The sequence below is a fragment of the Calonectris borealis genome, chromosome 21 (assembly GCF_964195595.1).
Source record: "Calonectris borealis chromosome 21, bCalBor7.hap1.2, whole genome shotgun sequence".
Lineage (NCBI taxonomy): Eukaryota > Metazoa > Chordata > Aves > Procellariiformes > Procellariidae > Calonectris > Calonectris borealis.
The window spans coordinates 8,004,497-8,027,236 of record NC_134332.1 but is presented as its reverse complement, the minus strand read 5'-3'; the positions used below and the strand labels follow the sequence as shown (position 1 = coordinate 8,027,236).

At 46.4% G+C, this 22,740-nt stretch overlaps 1 protein-coding gene across 3 annotated transcripts; it reads right to left on the bottom strand.

The window, feature by feature from the left end:
* Positions 1-10,728: 10,728 nt before the first annotated feature.
* GFI1B (growth factor independent 1B transcriptional repressor) lies at positions 10,729-22,491 on the bottom strand. Of its 3 annotated transcripts, XM_075170643.1 has the most exons (7): positions 22,079-22,475; positions 16,665-16,793; positions 15,010-15,150; positions 14,179-14,441; positions 13,773-13,910; positions 13,141-13,306; positions 12,224-12,672 (listed from the first exon to the last, which is right to left on the bottom strand). In XM_075170643.1, exons 2-7 carry the CDS (start codon positions 16,777-16,779, stop codon positions 12,494-12,496), a joined length of 1,002 nt encoding a protein of 333 aa, XP_075026744.1. In that variant the 5' UTR covers positions 16,780-16,793; positions 22,079-22,475; the 3' UTR covers positions 12,224-12,493. The 3 variants fall into 3 exon arrangements, with proteins under 3 accessions (XP_075026743.1, XP_075026745.1, XP_075026744.1); XM_075170642.1 differs by lacking the exon at positions 13,141-13,306 and having other exon boundaries at positions 10,729-12,672; positions 22,079-22,491; XM_075170644.1 differs by lacking the exons at positions 13,141-13,306; positions 16,665-16,793; positions 22,079-22,475 and having other exon boundaries at positions 10,729-12,672; positions 14,978-15,131.
* Positions 22,492-22,740: the final 249 nt, after the last annotated feature.

Sequence of the window (22,740 nt, the reverse complement as noted above, 5' to 3'; positions counted from 1 at the left end):
GCAGAATAGGCCAGTACAGCCCTTCTCATTTCATAGATTAGAGGACAGAAAAACCAAATGTGTGTTTTGCTAAGGGCACAAAGGACAGCTGATATCGACCTGGAGTGGAACCCAAGGGCTTGGATCCAGGTTCCTGGACTAATTACACAGACCCATATCTCACTCTTAACAAGGTTAAACAGGAAACACAATCACAAATCCTTCAGAGAAGCCAGCAGTAGTTACAACCACAACAATTTTTGGCGAGGTCTGCATGCCACAGTATAGTGCTCAGCCCAGCTCAGGAGTAAGGCACGTACCTTCCTCAGCTCTTCCTCCACCTTTTTATCCACAGGATTGGTGCGCACTTTCTTCCAGGTCTGTACGGCAGCATCCAGGGGTTTACTTGGGATTCCTTCATCATCAAAGTTCACAAAGATAGCGTTGTGCGGGTGACGGGCCCTGCTGAGGCCAATCAGGTTCTCACCAGACACCTGGGGATTGTTGTATCGCTCCCTAAGAAAGAGGGAAAGGATCGGGTTTGTTTTCTGCCTGTGACACAGACGGACTTGGGGCCTTCACGGGAACATGCAAAGATGCAAGTTTGTGCTCCAGATTTCGGAAGAGAAGGGACTCAGCCATGTGAGCAATGGGTTGGTTTACCTTTGGCCCCACCTCCCTAGGGATTTTGGAATCACATACTGGTACCATAAAAGACTCTTGTGACACCACTGAGGAAAGAAAATTTAAATTAAAAAACCCTGCACAGCTACATGCAGTTGCACAATGACGGAGGTCCCCTGTACTATCTGACAGAAAACCCTCAGGCAGTTGGCTACTGATTTGTATGAAATGCATTTGCAGCACAAAAGGCTTCACCCTCTGCGTTTGCTCTACTGTAATTACTGCAGCTCAGCAGGGCACAGGGACAAGGCAAGATGGAAATGCAGTTAATAATTCAATCTAGAAATAAGAGCTTTCTTTTTTTTAAAAAAAAAAGTGCCGACGAAGGACTACAGTGAGAAAATGAAAGATGTTTCTTGTGGGAGATCTCACAGACTGTTCTGGCAAAACCAGCCGAGGGCCAGGAGGGAACAGGTCCGGTGAGCGCGGTCACAGGAACATATGGCATCGACTCCTGCACGCTCCCCCTCGGCTCCAGCCCCCTGGAAGCAGGCAGAAAGCCAGGCTCGCTGCATCCCGCACTGCACGTAGCGTGCTGGGGGAGGCAGTCATCTTCACCAGATCACCAGGTCCCCCCACCTCACAAGTCCTCAAGAGGAACTTTTGCTGAGGTTTCTGCTGCCAGGCAGTTTCTCAAGCGTGCCTGCCTCTCTTGTGCCAAATCAAGAGGGATAAAACAGAACAGGGCAGCCTTTTAAACAGGTGAAGGTCTCCATCCCATCTCCACCTCACGCAACCAACGTCCCCCCATCCCTGAGCTCCCCCTTTCCCGTGGGTACCAGGCGCACTGCAGCCGGGGTGTGTGGGACAGCCCCAGCACAGCTGAGCCCTGCTCCCCCCACACCACCATGGAGTCCCTGCGTCAGGGTTGGTGGCATATTTGTGTGTGTGTGTGTTTGTGTGTTAGGGTCACAGCCCCTGCTGTTCCTCCTGCTCGTGCCCAGGGTGGGCAATGGGTGTGTTCATTCTGTGAGAGCTCCGGGATGAGGCAGAAGCAGAACCCCCAGCCCCAAATACGCAGGAGCCATGAGCCAGCCTCCCTCCCCAAAGCAATGAGCCTGACTTAGAAACTGTGATTAAAAAAAAAGAATTACATATTCGCTGTTTTCATCCTGTAGGGTGCAGTAGTACCGCATTTTCAGCTTAAAAACTGTAATTCCCTTGGCTCTGCCACTCCAGCTCTAAGATCACACCTGATTATTGTTAGACTTGAGAGGAAACTCCCAAACGTGTGAGAGCAGGTGGCAGCACTGCAAAGGGAAATGCTTTAAAAGGAGACCGCCCTAGCATCATTCACACATGGTTTAGATGGCATTAACTCCTGGGTGAGCTTGAGAGGAGGTCTTCTGGCTTGTCCTGTGGTTGCTCCCTTTGTGTTTCCTAGGGAAGAGCGGTAGGCACTGTAAGTACATACACCAAAACCCTGCTACCTCTGAGGGCCCTCGGAGAGGGGGCAATGAGGTTTTGTGAGCTGTAAGTTGTTGGTGAGGTGAATATGTAAATATTCACAGAGAATATACAAACCCATAGCAAGGTAAGTCAGTCCTGCTTAGCCATACTTTAGTGTCAAAACATTGATCTCTGTGCTGGTTAGCGAGGTAAATTAGGAAGAGTGTAAAAGCAATATGAGGCCAAAGTCAGCTTCAGTTTATCCATCCACAACATGCGTACACACAGTTCCTGAGCTCCTCTTCCTTTTGTGCTTATTTTTTGCGTTGCATTTACTCTAGTGGAAGGCTGTATCTGTCTCGCAGATATTGGAGGACCCACTGGGCTGAGAGATTCCACAAACGTGACATGAGCTCTCCATAAATTGCAAATGCTCTTATTTTCATTAGGATTTCATGGCGTTCTTGGAAGACTGGGTTCTGACTGGAGTGTCTGGGCTGAATGCTATTAGGGGAAATACTACATCTCCTAGCTAGGGTCTGGCTGAAGTTTCTTCTTTACTTTCTATTCTATACACTGTACCATGAGCTGTTAAGCTGATGCTGTGTTCTACCTCAGCAGTAGTTACAGCAAGAAATAAAATATTTATGGAAAAGGGCTATAATATGTAAGTATGATACAGTTGCCAAAACTGTCAAAAGTTAAAACATTATTTCTAACTGCCCTGTGCCATGTCTTGGATACCAAATGACACAGAACCTTTTTCAGGAACAGTGATGTTCAAAATGCCTGATAATGAGCTCCAAATATTGAAAATCTTGGTTATGGAGAGCAGAAACTCCTTCTGGAAGCAGTTTGCTTGGTGGAACTTTGTTCCAGCGTAAACCAGAATGGACTATTCAGCTCTCAGATACACCCGTAACAATCCCTATCTGCCCTGTGCAATGCCCAGATAGTGGAGGACAGAATATGCTTCATTTCCTTCCACATTGTGTTCTCTTTCATTGTTAGCAACGTTTCATGGGGTAAAGACTCCAAATTACAGCCTTATTTTTCACATTATTATTGCCCCTCCTCCGAAAACAAGTCTTTGTCAGGCCTTTCAGTCCTTGGCTTGTGCAACTTCACCAGCTTTTATCTCCCTCCTTTGAGCCGCAGTTTTTCCCCCGCTCGTCTTTGTAATCTGACATTGTGATTTGTTCACTTGCATGCTTGTTTTTCTTCTCAAAGAAGATTTGCTGAATCATTGGGGAGGAGGCAAGAGCTCTAGAGGCAGCTGGTGGCCAGTGATAAAACCACGGCCACATCCAGACTTCAGGGTTTGCAGATGACAGCCCTTCAGTTGAAGGCCTGAGTCACATTCCTTTCCGAGCTAAGATTGCTGGGGACTTTGGGATTGAGGAAGTGGGGCTGAGGAGGTGGTGCCCCAAAAATATAAATTATTGATCCTGACAACCACAAGGTTTGTGTTGTATCTCCTGCAAAATTTATAATGACGCTGTGGGAGAACTTGCAGACTAGGAGCTAAATTCTGCCAACTGTTGTATATTGTGCCCACTTCAGTGGGAACACATAGTTAAGAAAATAGGGATTTGGCTTGAAATAGGTCATGGTATGTAGTGGCTGCTTCCAGACATGCAGTAGCAAGGTTTACTGTGAGCAAAGATGTGCCAGGGCTCCAAGGCATTCATGTGCCTGTTTATTTGGAGAGGATACACCAAATTCCACTGGTATAACTTATGCAGCTGTTTTCATCACAATGGGTCTGAATTTTGCCTGCTGCCTAATGATCAAAATAAGAGCTGGGAGATAAAATGCCTTGGTTAATTTCTTAGGTCTTTCACTCACTCTTTGTATGACCTTGAGTTACTTTCTCTCTCTGGCTCTTGGTTTCCTTGCAGTAAAACGGGGATAAGATGTTTCCATCTTTGTGGAGCACTTTGAAATCTTTAGGCAGAATGTGCTATTTAAATGCAAAGTATCGTTAGTATTTCTGAGTTCTCCAACACCACTGTTGTGACACTATGCAGCAGGCACACGGACATGGCTCTCTGACTTTCTAGCTAATAATTCCCTTAAATTCCAGTTAAGATGGCAAATGTAAGCTGTCCCACGTGCGTTCACTCTGAAACCAAAGACCTCCTGCTCTGTCAGCTCTGCCCTTAATGTAAGGCACTAGAAAATGAGTTTTGTGCTTATTCTTGTAAGTATCTTCCAGAACTCAGAAATAAAATCTCACCAATAGTACATGATACTTTTCCTAATTTTCCTAAGAACGGAGTTTTAACTGGGATGTTCTACTTAAAGTTATACTTCAAGGAGGTAAGATAGAAAGTTGGTTAAGAAACAAGACTGGAAGTCCAGGTGAACTGAGTTCCATTTCTAGTTGTCCTACTCAAATTTGGGCAAGTATTTCAAAGTGAAAAATGCATATCAGGTTGGCAGATCACAATGCAGAGACTTTGCTTTGATGCCTTATGCATTTTCTGTGGGATTTTTCACAATGCTGGGTGTTGTTCCAGTGTAAGATTACTGTGCATGTGCAGCAATTCTACCTTGCTCTTATCTGTAGATCTCGGAGCACGTCTGTGTTATCCCCACTTTGCAGATGGGAAACCTGAGGCAGAGAGCGGGATACTAACTGGCTCGGATCAGCTGACAATGGCAAACCAGGAATACAATCCTCCTCCTCTGAGTTTTGAGACTCATATTTAGCATTCTCCATGGTGCTACGATATCAGAAAATGCAGCTGCAGTTCCTGGACTCTCTTTTCCAGGTGCTGTCACACCTGGGTGTCCACTGAGCCTGATTGATTTACAGTCAAGCTACTACAGGCTGTATCTAAATAAGGAGCTGGGGCAGGGATGTCTGAGTGACACACTGGTTCACCATGTCCACACTCTCAGGATGGGGCCCTTTCAAGAACAGGAATGGTCCATCATCTCTGACTTCCCCCTTCCCCAACTGAGACAAGAGATAACTTCTATTTTATAAAGAGAAGAAACCAGCAGACTTGACCACTGCCAAAAATCCCACCAAAGCTCCTAATATAGAAGGGTCTGGGATGTAAGATAAAGTCCCATTGCTTTAAAATTATTCAAAAGGAAGGCAGAATCAATGGGATAGGGTTTTTAACTCCTCATTCTTCATGAGGAAGCCTTGAACCTCAGAATTGTGTTGGCCAGTGCTGAATGTGGCTCTTGTACTTAGAACTTGCTTAGGAGCCCTTGAAGCACAGAGGAATTAAACGGCTTAGAGGTTGCTCATGGCCTGGAGAAGAGTAGATTATGGGTTGGAGCAGAAACAGCTGTGAGAAATTTGGCCTGAGAGTGGTGCAGAAACCACAGGGGTGTGACTGGTCTTGTGTAACTTTAGATATCTACAGATACTAGGCTCCCTTTCTCTTCAGTGAGAGAAGTAGGTGTGTTGAAGGCATGGCTTCTGTCCTGTTTTAGATATGTGCTTTAGGAGGAGGTAAATCGCTCCCTAGATATGTTACTTACCCGAAAGGGAGCCTTTGAGTGACTAGCTCACATTGGAGATATCCTGGCCTACATCGCTGCTGCAGGTTTTCTGCCTCATATCCCATGGAGGGCTCGGGACAGCACTTGCATCCAGGCAGCCAAGCGTGAACACATCCTCCCAGTACAGGGTCAGGGCTTGCACTGGGGCCAGCTCTCACTAAAATCCCCTGATATAGGCAGGACCCAAGTCACCAGCTTGAACCCAGCCAAAGACCGAAAGGTGGGCCAGGTGCAGAATGACAGCTGTCTGTATGGTCTAGTACTGAACAAAGTATGTTGAAGCTGCTGATCCGACGCCGGTTCTATCCTGCACGGCACATCCTCAGCAGGGGATCCAAGCAGAGGATGTGCCATGCGGGAATCTCACTACCCTCCCTGTCATGGCTGAGGTATACAGACAGCTTGCGCAGGCTGTGCTTGTCCAAGGGAGCTCACCCAAAGGTGGGACAGTCTCTCTGCTACGATCTTCAGCTGTATTGATTTGGTTATTGCTGCCCTAGGAGTAAATGTGGAGGGGTATTTGCTGGCCCATACTTTTGCAGCTCAGATGGGAACGGTCAGGTCTTTCCTCTTCTATTCACTTAGGGTTTTTTTCACTATTTTTCAGAAACAGTAAAGGGAAAACAAAGCAATTATCTGTACACCAAAACTTAGTGACTAGTGTTATTTTGAAATGCTAGATTCCTCTCCCAAACCTAGGGAAGGCAGCATGGGGGAGAGCTTCTGCTCTGGGCACTGAACAGGAGCAGCTTGCACAGTAAGCATCTGAGTTGTTTGCTGTAAATCTGACTCCCTGCTGGGCAAACAGTCCTAAGAAAACCTACCCCGTGCATTCCCTCAGGCCCCTGTGTTCACATTTGCAACCCTCATGCTGCACTTACCAGGGTTATTTGCATGGATGGGGGCTCCCTGTTGATGCCTGGGTGGCAGAAGCGAAGGGCTGACAGGCCTTTCCTGCCAATCTGTCTGTTGTTCAGATGAAGTGGTTGGAAAGTGCTCACTCTCCAGTTCCCTCTTTGGCTCAGGCACTCCGATAAGGCATGGGCTGTCCTATCTTGCCCTGGGAGCTGTTCCTCCTCCCTAACAGGCCCGCTTCACCCACTGACAGTTAGCAGCCGGCAGTGCTTGATAAACTTATCAGACCAAAGCTGAGCCCAGTGCACGCTCAGCTCCTCCCCAGCCTCAGATTTCCCCACTCCTGGGGACTCTCTGCTCTCTGCCTGCCTTGCCATCTGGTACGGTGAACACAGATCACCCTTGGGCCAGCAGGTCAAAATCAGCCTAAGGACCAGATTGCAAAATGCTTGTATTGAAGCAGCGCCTTTAAAATGAGGGCGTCAAGTGGGATGATTGTAGCATCCATACCCAGCTCTGTCTCTCTCCTTGGAGTATTATTCACCAGTGGAAATGCTGCTCATGCCTGGTTTATCCTCCCTGTGTTTCTGCTTGCCCTGTTTCTCTGCTCGTTTGGAGGTTTAGTGGTTTTAACGTGGGGGTCTCACTTGAAGGATTTCTTTTTAAGTCAGTTACAGAATTAGGTTGCTTTGCTGAATTAAGTTTCTATCACTTATTAGTATTGCGGTAGCACTTAGGTATTCCAGCTGAGATCAAGGCTCCATTGTGCGCGGTGCTGTATGTAGAAGATAAGGGGGGGGCAGTCCCGTTCCTGACTATCTTACCGTTGAAATAAACAAGTGAAGTGAAGGGGAGAGGGGGAATTATTATCCTCCTCTCACAGATGGGGTGAAGCTTTCTGTGAGCTTCATAGTGTGTCGAACAACTTCAGAAATCCAGCGCTCATGTCTCGTCCGTGGTCATGCAGGAAACGTATGGCAGATCTCAAGTCTCAGTTCAGGGTTGCAGCCTTAAGATCGGTGTGTGTCCATGGTGACTGTTAGTTGAAAGATGGTGGGTCAGGAACTCTGCAGGGATTTGCATTTTCTGAGGTCTCATCCAGCACAGAGGCAACCAACTGATTTAACTATCCTTGAATAACTTTGGTGTGGCTGTTCTGGGTTGCCTCCTCTGTGTGGATGTGCTGTTCCAGGGGAAAAACATCTGTTTTGTGAGCAGAATAAGTGATAAAAAATTGTTTGTGGTGTACTTTTTTATTCTGTAGCAGCTTTGCAGGTCAAGCTCCCTATCTGTTCCCAGGTTAGGCCCTTAATGGCAGGCAGGAATGGTTGCCCTATGCAAGGAAACATGTGCATGCAGCTATTTCTGGGAGATTGTCTAATTCTTAAGGTTTCCCTTTGTGTGCTGTGCTGATGGGCTAGAACTAACCTGCTGGTGTGTCCCTATCACCTACGACTGCGTGGCCCTGGGGGAACAACCTGCTGCGAGGACAAGGGACTCTGCTCTTATCTTTTTTTCACTGAAAACGCTTTCTCGTGAAGTCTAGGGCGGGAAGCAACTGGATTCAGGAAATAATTTTTTTTCCAATACAACCTGTACCCAACTGGAGCCTAATTCTTCCCTGTCCTTCCCCTCAGTTCCTTTTAGGCCTTCCCTAACCATTGCCAACACAACGTGAAAACTTCAGGGTTTTGCCTTCCCTAGGATTCCACTCCATGGAGGTTAATACAACCTGAGTAATTTCATGCTAGCTGGGACACACCTCGCTTCCCACAGGTCCCGTGGCTCTGTCTTCATTAGGAAGAGAAAGATGCGTCCTGTGTCCAAACTTAAATCCACCCTTGATCATAGTATTTCTGGGCTGCTGCTCTCAGCGCCTGAAGGCTGTCTGGAAGACACAGAGGCACCTCTCTCCTTCTGACAGATGCCTGGGGTTATTGCTTTGCATGTCCCTCATTTGCTAAACAAAACAGCCCAAAGACCAGGATTTTCTTTCCCTGGCAATAAAGGGAAGAAGGTGTGAAGAGGACTGGGGAAGTGCAGGATACAGGGTGGGCTTGGAGAGAGGCAAAAACAATCAGCTCTTTCTTCAGCCACAAAGATTAGTTGAGATTTTGCTTTTTGTTATCTGTTTCCTTGATTGACCAACCAAAATGTTTTTTTGACGCAAGGGGAGATGGTGGGAAAGGGGTTGTTTTCAGAGCGGTCAGAACTGGGGAGGATTTGCATGTTTGGAGAGCAAGGCCAGGTGTGTTTGGAGTTGGTGACAGCCACGGCCTGATCCTGACAGGTGCTGAGCATCCTTGGGCACCCACTGTGTGGATTCAGTAGCTCCAAGGATCAGGGAAGCCCTTTGCCCGCTCCATGCAGCAGGCCTACCCACAGCTGGTGCCATGTTGGGAGTGGAAGACTCTCCCCCAGCCTGGTATGGCGAGGTTCGGGCAATGCCAGATCTGCTCCCTTCCTTGATCCTTCACCTGCATTTCCAGAGGTGCAGAGGAAAGCCCAGGGAACCATGCAGAATGCTGCTGTTGCCTCCTGAGCCTCCGGTCCCTCCATCTTCCTCCTCAGGAGATGGCTCTCCCTGATCAGGGATTGCAGCGAACAAGGGGCTGTGGGGCTCTGCCTGGTTTTCCTCTGGGCTGCTGACATCCGTATACCTAAAGGGAGGACGGGGCTCAGGGAGAAAGGAGGCAGGTGGTGTTACCCGGTTGTCTGAAAGTGGCACCTTGTTACTCTAGGGGAAGAAACCGTAGTGCCCCTGCAAGTTAATTCCTTTTCCTCCCTTCTCAGGTCAGCTTCTGACTCTGGCTGTACCGTCTCACGGGCGCCCTTGCCAGCTGGCCTCCATCCGCAGCCTGTGTTTCTGGAGATACGCTCCCAGTGCCTGAGGGACTGGGTCAGCCTGGCCCCCCCGGGCTGCTTTGGCCACAGACATGTTTTCCTGAGCGCGGTTCTGCAGCAGCTTGCTGCCTAAGGCCACCCCAGTGCGTTTCTCTGCTTGCTGCCCACCCATCTAAAGCAGTCCCTGCATCTCCTGGGGATGTGCTCACCAGGCTCCTCACAAATATGAGGGTAAGGCTCACACTGTCTCCTCCGGTGTAACTGCTCTTCAGTAGTCTCTGGGCTCAGTAACCACAATAATGTTGCAGGCTGCCTGCCCTAGAGTCCTGGGGAAATAAAAGAGAGGACTGGGGTGATCTGTGCTTTGTTAGGAGGGAGAAGCAGGCTGGAGAAGCACAGCCTTAGGACAGAAGACCCCAGCCACCCATTGGAGGTTATACCTCCTCTGTACCATGGAAATCAAAGACAGGAATGGAAATCTAATGGATACGGTAGCCCTAGTTCAGCTCAGAAGAACCAGCTGTCTGATTTGTTTTTGCGAGTGGTTTTACAGGCCACGGTGCCGATCAGTGTGTGCCAGCACTTCCCTCCAGAATGGCCAAAACTGGGGAGCTTCAGCTGAGTCAGACACAGCTGCTGTCCCCAGGATACAGACAGGGAAGTCTGTGCTGGTATGCCCGTGTGTTTTGGGGCTGGAGGGTATTAGCTCCTGAGCAGTTCAGATGCTGATATGCTCTTTAAATATTTCTGTTTGCAGATTTGTGGAGGACAAGGGGCATAACAAACACAGTTTGCGTTCTTGGCAGCAGCTTTAAGAAGCTGAAATGACTTTACCTTGAGTAAGGCTTGTGCATGTGTACACGTGTGAGAGTGTTCACACGTATGTGTGCGCCTGGTGCCACGGTCAGGACCTGGGGACCAGTTCCCTAAGCCCAGTTCTGTCACAGGCTATACACCTCCCCTGGAGTCCTTGCCCTGACCAGGTTCTGGCATGACCCGGGAAAGGACAGCAGAGTTTTAACGGGGGCTTTGATAACACCAACTTCTGGGCACACAATCCCGTGTCATCTGATGTGGTCGTAGCTGCACAGCCCTCTTGCTCTGGAGAGCTGACTTGCTGCCTGTCTGGGGCTCTGCACAAATCTGTCTCTGAAGATGAAGGTCCCCTGATCCCAGGCTTTGAGCATTGTTCGTGGCTGTTGTGCAGTCAATAGGCCCCCGCTCCCTGAATTTGTCTTCTTTCACGTCTAAGTTTGGGAGCCCTGTTGCTGATGGGAGCCCTGTTCTGCATGTGAATTTCCATCTTTATTTCCACTCGAACCATATGGGGCAATGCTGTACTCTTTCCCTTCTCCTTTTCCCCTCCGTCCCCACTGCCTGCATCTCCAGAGCCAAGTATGAGCCTTTCTTGAAATGGATGTTTTTAACATGAAATACAGTGTGTTAGCCCAGTTACTGAGAGGGAACAGATTTATCAGATAAATCCCAGCAGGTCTGTACAAGTTGTCACTGTCTGGTATAGTGCAATAAAAATATACATTAGAATAAGTATAAATACATATTTACAGTGTACAAGCAAAGCCAGGAGTACAGACTGTTTTGAGCTTCCAGAATGCATATTAATGACTAACAGGTTAGGCACAGCATAAAACAGGGGCGAGTACATTTTAGGTCTTAGTCAGGAGAATGGCTTTGGATTTACAGCAGTATAACTGAGGGCAGGACAGACCTCTTCTCTCCTGGCAATAAATGAATTTTCCACGTGGACCGTTTCTTCTTTGCGCATGATGGCAGCCTTCCTTCATAAGCATTGGGAGTGAAATGGCTAGTGCCACAGCCCGTTCTCCTTCCCACCGGTGTCATTGTCCAAGGCCATGTGTTCAGGGATGTAGTTATGGAGTGGGCTGTGTGCTGAAACAATGCCCTGCTTAGCTGAAAGCACTTGTCTTTTTAATGCTATAATAATACTTCGTCCTTCCTGTTAAGAACTCAAGGGACTCTACAAACCTGAGGGAATGACTCCGCATCACCAGGAGGGGTGGAGAAATAAAAGCCCAGTGCAGTGACTTGCCAAAGGTTATATTGTGAGAATGTAGCAGAGCTTGGAGGGGAACTTTTTACTTGTTCCAGTGCTTTGCTTCAACCCCTAGACCTGGAAGAAGGAGGAGGAAATACCACTGCTCTGTTTGTATAAGGTACTCGCATACTATGGCAATGTGTACAGGCTAGGTCACTTCCTCCTGTAAGAGAGCGGCTGGAAAGCAGAACTCTGGCCCTTGACATTGATATCCAAGGGCCATTCCTGGCCAGGCAGTGACACAGGATTGCCCAGGACAGCTCTAAGCTGGTATGTCCAGCATGCGGTGAAATATTGTGGGACATACCAGCCCAGATTTCAAGAGCAGCCAGTCTCTCTCGCGTGGTACTGAGACATGGGGCTTATTAGTGCTGTGGCACGGCTCTTCCTGGGGCTCGTTTGGCTGCCACTAACCCAGGGATCTTTGCAGTGCGGTGTGTATGAGGAATGCATTTAGAGACCCCTGTTATCAGCTAGGGATGAGAGCTGTTTTTTCAGTATTTTCCTCCCACTCCAAGCTAAAAATACAACACAGTTAACTTGTCATTTGATCACAGTAAATGCTCCGCTGAAAGAAAATGACTTTAGGTATCTGTGCCAGAATTTATGACCTGGGCAAGTCTCTGCAGAAGCCCTGTCTAGGTTGAACGCAGCTCACTGAATGCAATCTATTTGCATGCCCCAGCCTTATCTTCCTAACCATCAAAGCAAAACATGGTTACGGCACTAGCTTGGCACAGATTGTTGCTGCCACTAGTCCAGGAGTTCCCACCTCACTGCCGGTCAGTCTGATGAACCAAATTCTGCATGTGGTGTAAATCCAGAGTAATAGTGACCTTGGAGGGATTCCTCTGGATTTGCACTTGAGTGGGTGATGTCAGATCTGGGCTGGTACCTGTTGTGATTGAAAAGTGAGAGGTCCCACAGGTTTCTTTGTCACCTACTGGGATGTGCAAGGCCCTGGGGTGCCAGAACATCAAAGCCAATGACATGACTTTGCCAGTCCCCAGGGGAACATAGGAAGCTATACGAGCTTTATGAGGTGGGCAGCCCCATGCTGGATGGAGATGCTGGGGAGAGTCTTCTTCCCTGGAGCATGCACTAGCAGTGGGAACTCCAGCAAAGACCTGGAGCCATCCCTCACTTGAGATTGTGTTGGGTCTCTCGGTGCCTCCGAAGATCCACCTTGCGCTGGAAGCCCTTGGCACAGAGCTCACAGCTGAAGGGCTTGAAGCCGGTGTGCTTGCGGCTGTGAGTGATGAGGTTGGAGCTCTGGCTGAAGGCTTTGCCGCATACCTGGCATTTGTGGGGCTTCTCCCCTGCAAATGCAGAGAAAATAGTAAGAAACACTTTGACAGATGAGAGAGGGGAGGTAGAAATGCCCTTTAGCAGACTCAGACCTGACTGGCTAGGCTTGGGCACCAGGGTGCTGCCCGGCCAGCTGTCCTGCTAATGTGTCCGCACTCTGATCCAGCACCAGAGCGTGAAGAACCAGAGGCAGTCTTCCCCAGCTGTGTGGCCCATGCTCTGTCTGCATCCAGGACTGGGTATAACCATGACATGCACCAGAGGCTGGTCAATAACCACCTCCCTGTCACACAGAGGAGGACATGCATCTCAGTGACGCTTAGACCTTCTGCTGTCTTACCACACAGGGAAGAATGACTTTCCAGTGCTTCTGGACACTTACCCCCAGTCCAATAGCTCAGTGTCTGGGGACTATGTATGTGTATCAGCATGATGGACTCTAATTTGCATTTGCTCATTGGGAATATTTTGTTTCTCACCAGTGTGGATGTAAGTGTGTTTCTTCATATCTGACTTCTGGTGGAAGCGCTTGCCACAGTATTGGCAGGGATAGGGCCGTGTGTCTGAATGGATCAGTAGATGAGTGGAGAGGGTGGAGGAGCGTTTGAATGTCTTCCCACACATCTTGCACTCAAAACTTCTTTCCTGTTAGGGAAAGAAAATCATGGGATGCCTGTGGCTGCAAGACATGTGACAGAGCTTGAAGAGTGTTAAGAGTGTTGAGAATAGTAGATTTGATAAGCAAATCTCCTCGGCTCATGGACTGATATGCTAGGTGCAGTACAAAGAGAATGTGGGGAGGGTTACTTATGGAAATAGATTACATCTTGTGATCCAAACTCCTGCACCCTTTAGGAGGAGGCGAGGCACAGAACAACCAGTAGCAACGATCCTCCCTTCCCATCCAAGGAATTCTCAAGGGCAGTCTGAGATTTGTAAGACCAAGATCTATGGTCTTCAGAGCTCCTATCATTGTCATTGGGTGCTATAGGAAAGCCATCACGTTTGTAACCTAGGAAATGTCACTTCTTTTATAATGGAGTAAGCAACAGCTAAGGTCCAAGCACTCATGAGCTCTGGAGAGCTCGTTCTCTGGAAACATGCTACCGACCTGGGAGTGAATATTGGTGTGCTGCTCCAGGCTTACAGCGTGTCCAAAGGTTTTGCCACATACTTCACAAGCAAAGGGACGGGTCCCACTATGAGACCTTCGGACATGGACCTCCAGTCCATGGGGAGTGGAGAATACCTGCAAAACAAAATGCCAATGATTTTTTTACATGAAGCAGCTGTGTCTCCATCTCTGTTTTCAATTCCCTCTCTTTATTTGATTCTTCCTTCTCGTGGGCCATGTGAACTGCATCATCCCTAGCGCCCTTGTCCCCAGTCAGGAGAACAAGTAGGTACCCATTTTGAGCCGCATGCATTGCACTTTGGTGTAACCCAATGAAACACTGATATATGCAATGAAAATCACTCCAGGCCCTCCCCATCCCTGAGGTTCTCCTGTGGCACACCTTGTTGCACTTCACACAGTGGTAAGTCTCCATGTCCGAGGAGTAATGCATGCTGTAATCCAGAGGGGGCTCGGCGCTTGGCAAGAGGTGGCTTCCGTACAGGCTAATTGGGTGCTCCAAGAGGGCTGACTGCATGGTGGAAGACATCTGTCGGTAGCTGTATGGCAAATGGAAAGCATCCCAAGAAAAGCCGGTTTTGTAGAAGGTAGGGGTGCTTGTCGTGTTAATGCAGTCTTTGATCTGCAGACCTGGGATGGTCATCTCTGAGTTTGCAAAGGAGAGGGAGAAGTGAGTGTCATGCCATTGCCTGCAGCTTGGCACCAGTAAAAAAGCTCCCCAGGTACCATTCCCCCATTTAACGTCCTGCCTGATCTTGGGCATTGCAGTTGGTAACTCCTCCTTCTTCGATTCAAATCCTGATCCCCATACAAAGTTCCTATTATGACTTTGATTTCAGTCTGAGGAAATTTTAGGGGAGAGGGGATGCTAAGGGAATATTAACCCCCCTACTAGCCCTGCTTCATGTGGTGTTTGAACAAGTATCATGTGGCCACCCGCCTTGACCCATAGAGCCCGGAATTGCATTAGTCCTTCAGATTTGGAGGCTCACTCATTGGGAGTCATAGCATCATCCTTCAGGGAGATGCTGATCTAGACCAGAATTGTAAAGGGAAATAAAGAATGCTCTTGATGAGCTCTGCCTGGGACAAGTTTCACCATTAATGTCAAAAAAAGAACTGTCATTTACTAAAAATCTGGTCCCAGTCATAGGGGCTCCATAAGCCAGCCCAGCCCTGACCTCTTTTGCGATTGTGGTCTTGGGTAGCAGACCTTGAGCTGAAGGGCCTGGTGGCATCCTGCTCAGGTACTGGACGCTTCCTTCTTTCAGTTCAGATGTGTCCTTTTCTTGTTTCGGAACTACGCATTCTGGGTCCTGTTTCTTGATGTCCTCCGGTGTCTTGTCTCCTATGGCTGTAATCACGCAGTAGAGTCACAGTTAGTTTATTCTAGCTGTTAAGAGAAGAGTCTATTAAGGCGGATTTTGTACTTATGTATGAACTCATACTTGTATACATGAGCCCATGCTCAATTCCCTGAATAAGTGCAGAGTGGTGCAATCAGCACAGCAATCAAGGTCTGTCCATTGCTGACAAAGGGAAATTCCAAGCAGGATGAGATAGGCAAGGTAGAGGGGGGCAGGAAGAAATGATAGGACACCTGATACCCTATCTAGTTAGAGAAAATTAACCCTAGAAGGCCACATGTCTGTAAGAATCATTTCCCTATTTAAAAACATCTTCATTTGTGCGGGTAACTTATTAACCTCCCCACCCCTCTCCTAAGAGAGTTCAGTATTGTTAACCTGAATTTATGGACAGCCAAGTAGGGAAGCAGAGAGGGGAGGTAACTGCTTACGCAGTTGCAAACATGACCACAAAGCCTCGTCTCCTCCTGCCCACACTCCCATTTCTCCATGCTTGTCCCAGCCCTTAAAGAGACCAACCAGCACTTTTAAGAAGTAGACTTTACAGTAAGAATCTAAAATGGACAGAGGTTCAATACACGTGCCTCCTTTCTGCTGGAGATGGGACTGGGCTGCTGAAGGACAGTATTCATCTGTCGTCCAAACCCTCTTGTGCGCCAGCGAGACACAACAAATGGCCGAAGTATGACAGCAGGAATTGAAATTAAAATGTCACCTCCTTTCTTTTTTATCAAACTTCTCATAGGGCTGGACTCTAATTTCATAGCCAGGGCTAGAACAAAGGGTAAGTTGATCCCAGATTTGAATAAAGAAAATTTGAATGGTGCCTGAAAGAAGAAGATAATTGCCCCAGCCCTGCCACTGCATGGATGGCTGTGGGAGAGCATGAACAGGAGCAGAGGGAGGAGAGCATGCACAGACAGAACCAATGTTGGTTTGTGTTAATATAGCACATAGCAGCCAGCCCTTCACCTGTGAGTGTGTAGGACCCCTTTCACAGTCAGTGTTAGGGCATCGCTGGTATCTTCTCACTCTAGCTGTAACCTTCCTTGCGAATCATTGGTAGGAGGTGGTAACACACTGAGGTAGAGAAGATGTAGGTCCAGAGAGAATGTGGACAGTGAACATAGCAAGCTGGAGATCGAGGTGGCAGAGCTGTGAGCATGTAGAAGACTGACAACCAAGTGCAAGCTCTTTTCCCAACTGTTAGTTGCCTGAAGTTGGTCAACTTTCCCAAAAGTGACCAGCTCCACACAGCAATCTTAAATCTCCCCAGCAACCCAGCAGGAAACAAAGGGAGGATCTAAATTCGGTTTCAGTGGGACAGTGTGGATTTGGTCTAGAGAAAGACGGCACACTGGGGGAGCAGTTTGTCCTTCCATCCCCATGTGGAAGCCCTTAGTTGTTCTTTAGCTCACTCATCCTGCTCCCTTAGCTTGCCTACTCAATTATTGATTTGCCTTGGAGTATTCTTACAAGCCCAGTGGATGGATTGACTCACCAGTGAAGGGAGAGGTTATTGGATCCCACGTGAGTATAGGCAGGTCATCTTCCACAAAGCGGTGTTGATGATAGGTATGAGCCTTTTTGCTTTTCACCAAAAAGGAACGTGGCATTTTCCATTCACTGCCTGGGCAGAAACACAGAATAACGGCAGGTAAATCTCTGTGGTTTGGGGGGTAATTTCTCAGTTGTTCCCCAGCACATCAGCTCCGTATGCAGCAGCGATGAGAATTAAAACCCTTCTACTGGGGAGATAGAGAGTTCATCTCAAAGGTTCCTCCACCCAGTTGAAGAGCAGAGAGTGCTTGCTTGGGTTTAGGTGCTTGATGGATCTCAACTCTGGGGAAAATACATAGCTGTGGAGGGGGCTAAGCAAAATAACCTACTGCCAGATAGCCTCTGCCACTGAATGTAGAGATGGGACTGCAGATCGAAGATGGGATTGCAGATTACAGTACATCCCATAAAAATTACACTTCATCATCTACCCCTGGGTTGAGGCAAAGGATTACTGCTTTCTTTATATTGCAGGTGGAGAAATAGAGACATGCTCAAATTGAGTCCTGTGTTACAGATCAAAACTGTTTCTGTGGCAAAGATCCATAAGAACCTAGAATCTCTCTCGTAGCTCTCTGCTCTGGCTACAGGACACGGTGCATCTCTGACCTTACCCTCCCTGAAAGGATGCAGTGGGGACCATGGGTTGGAGACCACCCCTTTGAGAAAGGGTCTGTCTTAGTGTTTGTACCGCACCTAGAAGAGCGCAGTCCCAAGCCATGACGTGGACTCCTCCATGAAATCGCTGCACAAATAATAATTATAGAAACAACATCAATAATAGGAGAGATGCAGTGGAAAATCCCCACAGCCATCATGTGTGTTGGGTTTCCTTCTTGTTGGCCATAGCTTGAGTATTTTGTATTCTGGCTGACAAACAAGAGTGAAGCAGAGGCAGAGCAGAAGTGCTGGGTGATAGAGGTTACCTTTTGGATCTGACTCAAATATCACAGACCGTTGAAATGACGGGTTAGGAACAAACATAAAATGCTGAAATTTAATCATACAAAATTCTCTTGCAATGCATCTGTTATCTTTACTACCCAGAACCCAGCCCGCCCTGTGCCTGCTCCCCATGGTTAGTAACTGTTCTCATGTAGGCAGTATGACAACAGGCTCGATGCTGTGTACGGCAATATCAGCTGGCGCCTTATTTGCGTACGTATTTGCATTTTCCCTTGTAATTATTCAGGATAGTAGCACTAAAAGCAAATCTTGCTATATTTCATATGAAAAGTCAGCAGTAAGTCCTGGCCCTCTGTTGATTGGAAAGTGCATTATTAAGTTGTTTTTTTTTCCGGAGAGCAGTTGAAGTGTAGCCTACTTATTTACTAAAAAAAAAGAACAAAGTTTGCTCCTATTAAGTAGGAATGACCCGAAATGTCTGTGTAAGTCAGGACAGAGCCGTGTGGGCTCCTGGAAGCCCAAACAGCCAGGGATGGCAAAGGTCTGCTCCCTAGGGTTCAGAAGTGCCCGCACTACCCCTACATGCTAAATATAATTACATAGCCCAGTGGTGTTTTGTTTAAAGGTCCGAGGGCCAGATTTACAGAGCTGCCTACGGCTGCAGCTACATGTACCGTGGGATTCACACAGCGAGGTCTGCTGTGGAGAGGTGGGTTGCCAAACCCACCGTTGTCACCAGACCAGCTGCCTTTGGAAATGCAGTTATAGCTGTCTTTTTAAATCTGGTCCAGGATTCCCACTGTTTCTTCTATGACTTCAGGGATAACCCTTGGTGTGTCCAGCCATTTTTTCTTCTGAAATGACTCACCTGTTTTTCTTCATCTTTTTCCAAGAAATTGGCATGTAACTTGAGATGAATAAGAGAAAACAGAGGCCAAGAGTAGATTTGTTATTTTAATTTTAGAAAGAGGACAAAACGGTACTGAGAATGAACCATAAGTATGCCCTTGAGGGAAGGAACGCTGAAGTACATTGCTGTATTTACTCTTCTGTAACTCTCTAATGAGGTTCTTTCTAAGTATCGTAAAGTGTATCTCTGCCTGGCGAAAGGCTGCGTGCACAGAAATACCTCCAGCTCGATACAAACACGGGTGTGTTCCGCGATGGGCATAACCCTCCCAGCAGTGAGCTCTGCTTGGCCTGTGCACCTCGCATCCTAGCAGAAGTGCTTAGCTGGAGGGTCTCACTGCTCTTGGTCAGCCCCAAGTGGGGTATCTGTGCATGGAGCCGCGCTCTGCAGGATAGACGTGCCCCAAGTTAAAGTCCTGCCACGAACCCTTTATACATGGAATTTCCACTTATGTCAAAGGGATTTTCCCATGTGGTGGGGCAGGACTGTGTCCACAATGGAGGGTGTTCATACCAGCAAGTTTTAGACATCTGATTTCTCTACCTGAATTAACCAGTTAATTGCCCTGGGCTTCCTACACAGTGGAGGAAGAGGCTCCAGCAGTGGGTGGCTCTGAATGCAGGGTGAAAGCGTGCACCCAGCAGTGCCTGCTGGAAGAGTCACTCTGCCCACCGGCTACAGGAGGCATTCGCCGGACAGCTTAGCCAGGTAACTTACAGGACTGGAGATGGGTGGCATAAGCAATCTTGCAGTGTTTTATGGTAGTACCCATACGCTAAGTACACGAAGGCACTAAGTACAGCCCCTCTTTTCTGATGGCGTTGAAAGTAGATGCACATGAATCAACGGGATTTTTCTGGATGTGTTTGTCTCAGCATACGTAAAAGTCAAATTTGGTCCAGCATCTTGACTGCTGATAAGGGCCTCTACTGAGCACAACGATCTTTAATGCACTACTGAACGTTACAAAAGGAAGTTACCTTCCCCCACCCGATTTTATAGAGAAAACAGGAACTGGGGGCCCAAAGCATAGTTAATTAACAACTGCATTGGACTGTCTTTGTGATTCACACAACCAGGTTAGAGGAAAGCTAGAAGCACAGATTGTGAGAGAAAAAATACTGTCTCTCCTTGAAACTCAAGATTATCAGCAGCAAGTGATCAGCTGCTACTAATGGCTAGCTATATTTCACAGGGAGAGTAGGGCTGTGTACAACAGACCCCGCTATGCCTTAAAGTCATTGAAGCTTCTGACAGAATTTGGCTTCAACGTTTTGCTAAAAATTAAACTTTATTTTTATGGAGTCTGTTCTTGCCAGCCCCTATGGCAGCAGTTTCTACCTTGACTGGCAAGTGCAAAAGGGTGTTCATTGCTTGGGCAGGAGTGCCTACCCAGAATGTAAGTGTCATGGCATATTTTGGATTCAATACAGAATATAAAATTAGTAGCCGGCTAGAATTGACGCTCTTATTTGTTTGCCATTCATGTAGATGTACAATAATGTTGTAGTAATCTGCCCTGAGGAAAAGACAGCCAAAAGGACCCAAGGGAAAAAAACCTGCTTCACTATTTTGGGTACCTAACTTGAAGCACCTTAGAAGGGCTTCTTTTACCAGTTATAAATTCCCCAGTCAGATCTGAAAGCGGACCCAACATTCGCGTGTTCCCCTCCTGTGTTCAAACTCAAAGTTCCTTCATCCTCAGTGATGCTCTCTGGTGATTTTGCAGAGTATCACATGTAAAACTGTAATGTAATACTGAAACGCTGGAGATTGTACAAGAACCAAATTAAAAGAGGGTGTTTTAGGGGGTGGTTTCTGACTTCAGGATCCTAATTTCACTTGATCCTATGTTCCTCGTGAAGCCCAGTACCCAAAAATACAGGATTGGGCCCTTTGATATAATTTAGAAGAAATTCATATTCTCACTGAATTGGATTATGGAGCTGATCTCTCTGGTTCCTTTAGTGAGACAATTCATAACACGAAACACTGTATTTGGGAAGAGGTGTTTGCAGGATTGTGCCACGCTGAATCAGGAACACAATTTGCAGCGTAAGTTCTATGCTAAAGCTGGCTTTCATTTTCTTCTAAATTCAGGTAATCCTGTTTTCAAATTTACAATGCTAATTGTAGAGGTGAAACCCTTTTTCCCACTACACTCAATGGAAATACTTAATTTTAACTTACAATTGATATATGTCTTCATATATGTTGATGAGTGTACAAAGTTTTAGGCTAAAAGAGGCTTATTTCCTTCCCATTGCTTAATTTATATTTAAATCTTAATATTGCTTTTTTGTGTTCTTTCTGGCAAAAGTGAAGCTACCAAAAATAAAGAATAGTTTGTCTTTTGGAAGACTACATTTTCGAAGAAAAAAGCACAAACCAGAACACAACCTGTGTCTGAAATTTTTAAGAGTCCAAATAAAATAAGAGGTTTTATGGTCTCCTGACTCTTTAAATATAAAGTCAGATTCAAAAAGAATTTCAGTTCTTTACAACAAAATTAATTATGTCTTCATTAGTGCATCCTTGCAAAATTGAATCTACTTGGGGCAAGTAATTTGAATGCGGCTTTTTTAGTGGAAAAATGAGCAGAACATTTTTAATTCCTGTCGTAAGACTGGGCAAACGGACATTATGGCAGGGGTAGCAAATTATGGTGGAAATTTTGTCCAAGAAGTGGAACAGAAATGCTTGTACATCTGTAGTATCTAGAAAAAATGTTTAGAATATAATTGCAGCATTTGTCCTTCAGAAACCTCATTTAGCTCCTAGTGATGTTGGGAATGCCACTGGCTTTAGCAAACTTTGCCTTAGGCTTCCATGGATAAATCTAACAAATTCTGTATCCCCTTAATGTATAGATGCACTTACTGTGTGAACTTGCAAATCATTTGTTTTCCTGCTTAATGTATTGAATCAATCTGGTGGTATATGAGGAGTGTCTATAAATAGCTAATTCCATATGCTAAAAACTGTTACACTAATCATCATGTACTTAGCAAGGATGGAAAAATAGTAAAATAAAAGATAGATTTGAAGCAAAAATCCTGAACAGGAGAGACTGAATTCTCATCTAGCAAAATTGGCGTAGATTAATTGATGTCAGCAGAGGTGTGCTGTTTTCTGAATTTAAAGGTCTGGCTCTGTAAAAGAGCAATTAAAAGGAAAAATACAGTACACCCTCTCCTCAGTGCTTAAGTACAAAAGTCTACGTCTGGAAACTTCCTGCTTCATGGAGCTTGCTGGGACGCAGGTATCTGAGACCATTGTCACATCTTTTCTATTTTGTTCTACTATTACCATTTTCACATGTGAGAGTGAAGTAAGTATATGGTGTATAATTTTAAAAGGTTTGACTCATTTAAGTGAACCATTATCATAAAGGAATCCTCAGGACAAGTGACTTATGCAGTGGAATATGTTACATATTTGCAAACACAAGCAAAGAATAAGAAAAAGCTTAGAAAAACATCTCAGAGAAATGAGAAAAACAATGAAATTAAAAGTGATTGAAAGAATAAATAAGTCACCTGTTTGTGGGACTTTGCTTTACTGGATTCGCCTTGAAATCTCCCCAGACAAGCAAGACGTCGTCTTCTCTCTGGACTCCTCTTCCACTTTTTCACTTAGTCGCCGTCTGCTGAAATAGATACTTCTCCTTTTTTCTCTCTCTGTTTTTTTGCCCCTGTTCCCCTCCCTGATTTTTCAATCAGATTATTTGTGTCAAAATCTGGCGGTGAAGAAGCAGCCAATAGAGAAGCAGAGCCCAGAAAGTATTTGCTTATCAAAACTTTCCAGGACTTTGAAAACTTGAAGAGAATTCACAATGCCCAGCTCGAAACCCTAGGGGCAGCACCCTTCACTTTCTGGGGCAGCTTCGCCTTCTGCAGGAATACTCCTCTGTCATATTGACAAAGAGCATGACACGGTGAAATAATGTACCAAGCAGGCATTTGTTATTTTGTCTTTTCTTCCAAAAAAAAAAAAAAAAAAAGAAAGAAAAGAATAGCTCTTAAGAAACCTGTATTTTTACACACATTCATCCACGCATCATATCTTTCACAAACAGACGCGCCATCTGTCTCACATACACACACTCACATACTTCAGTCTCATAAACAAAACCATCTAGCACATATGCACAAAATTATTTTATTCCAGAATGGATCTTTTATCTCTCCAATTTCCAAGG

Excerpts from the sequence above, each read along its gene's own strand:
- GFI1B (XM_075170642.1), bottom strand. The coding sequence starts at position 16,779 with ATGCCACGTTCCTTTTTGGTGAAAAGCAAAAAGGCTCATACCTATCAT. Across the intron at positions 13,911-14,178 it reads ACTGTGTGAAGTGCAACAAG|GTATTCTCCACTCCCCATGG; the intron begins GTGTGCCACAGG and ends TTTGTTTTGCAG. Across the intron at positions 12,673-13,772 it reads ACACCAATATTCACTCCCAG|GGGAGAAGCCCCACAAATGC; the intron begins GTCGGTAGCATG and ends CTGCATTTGCAG.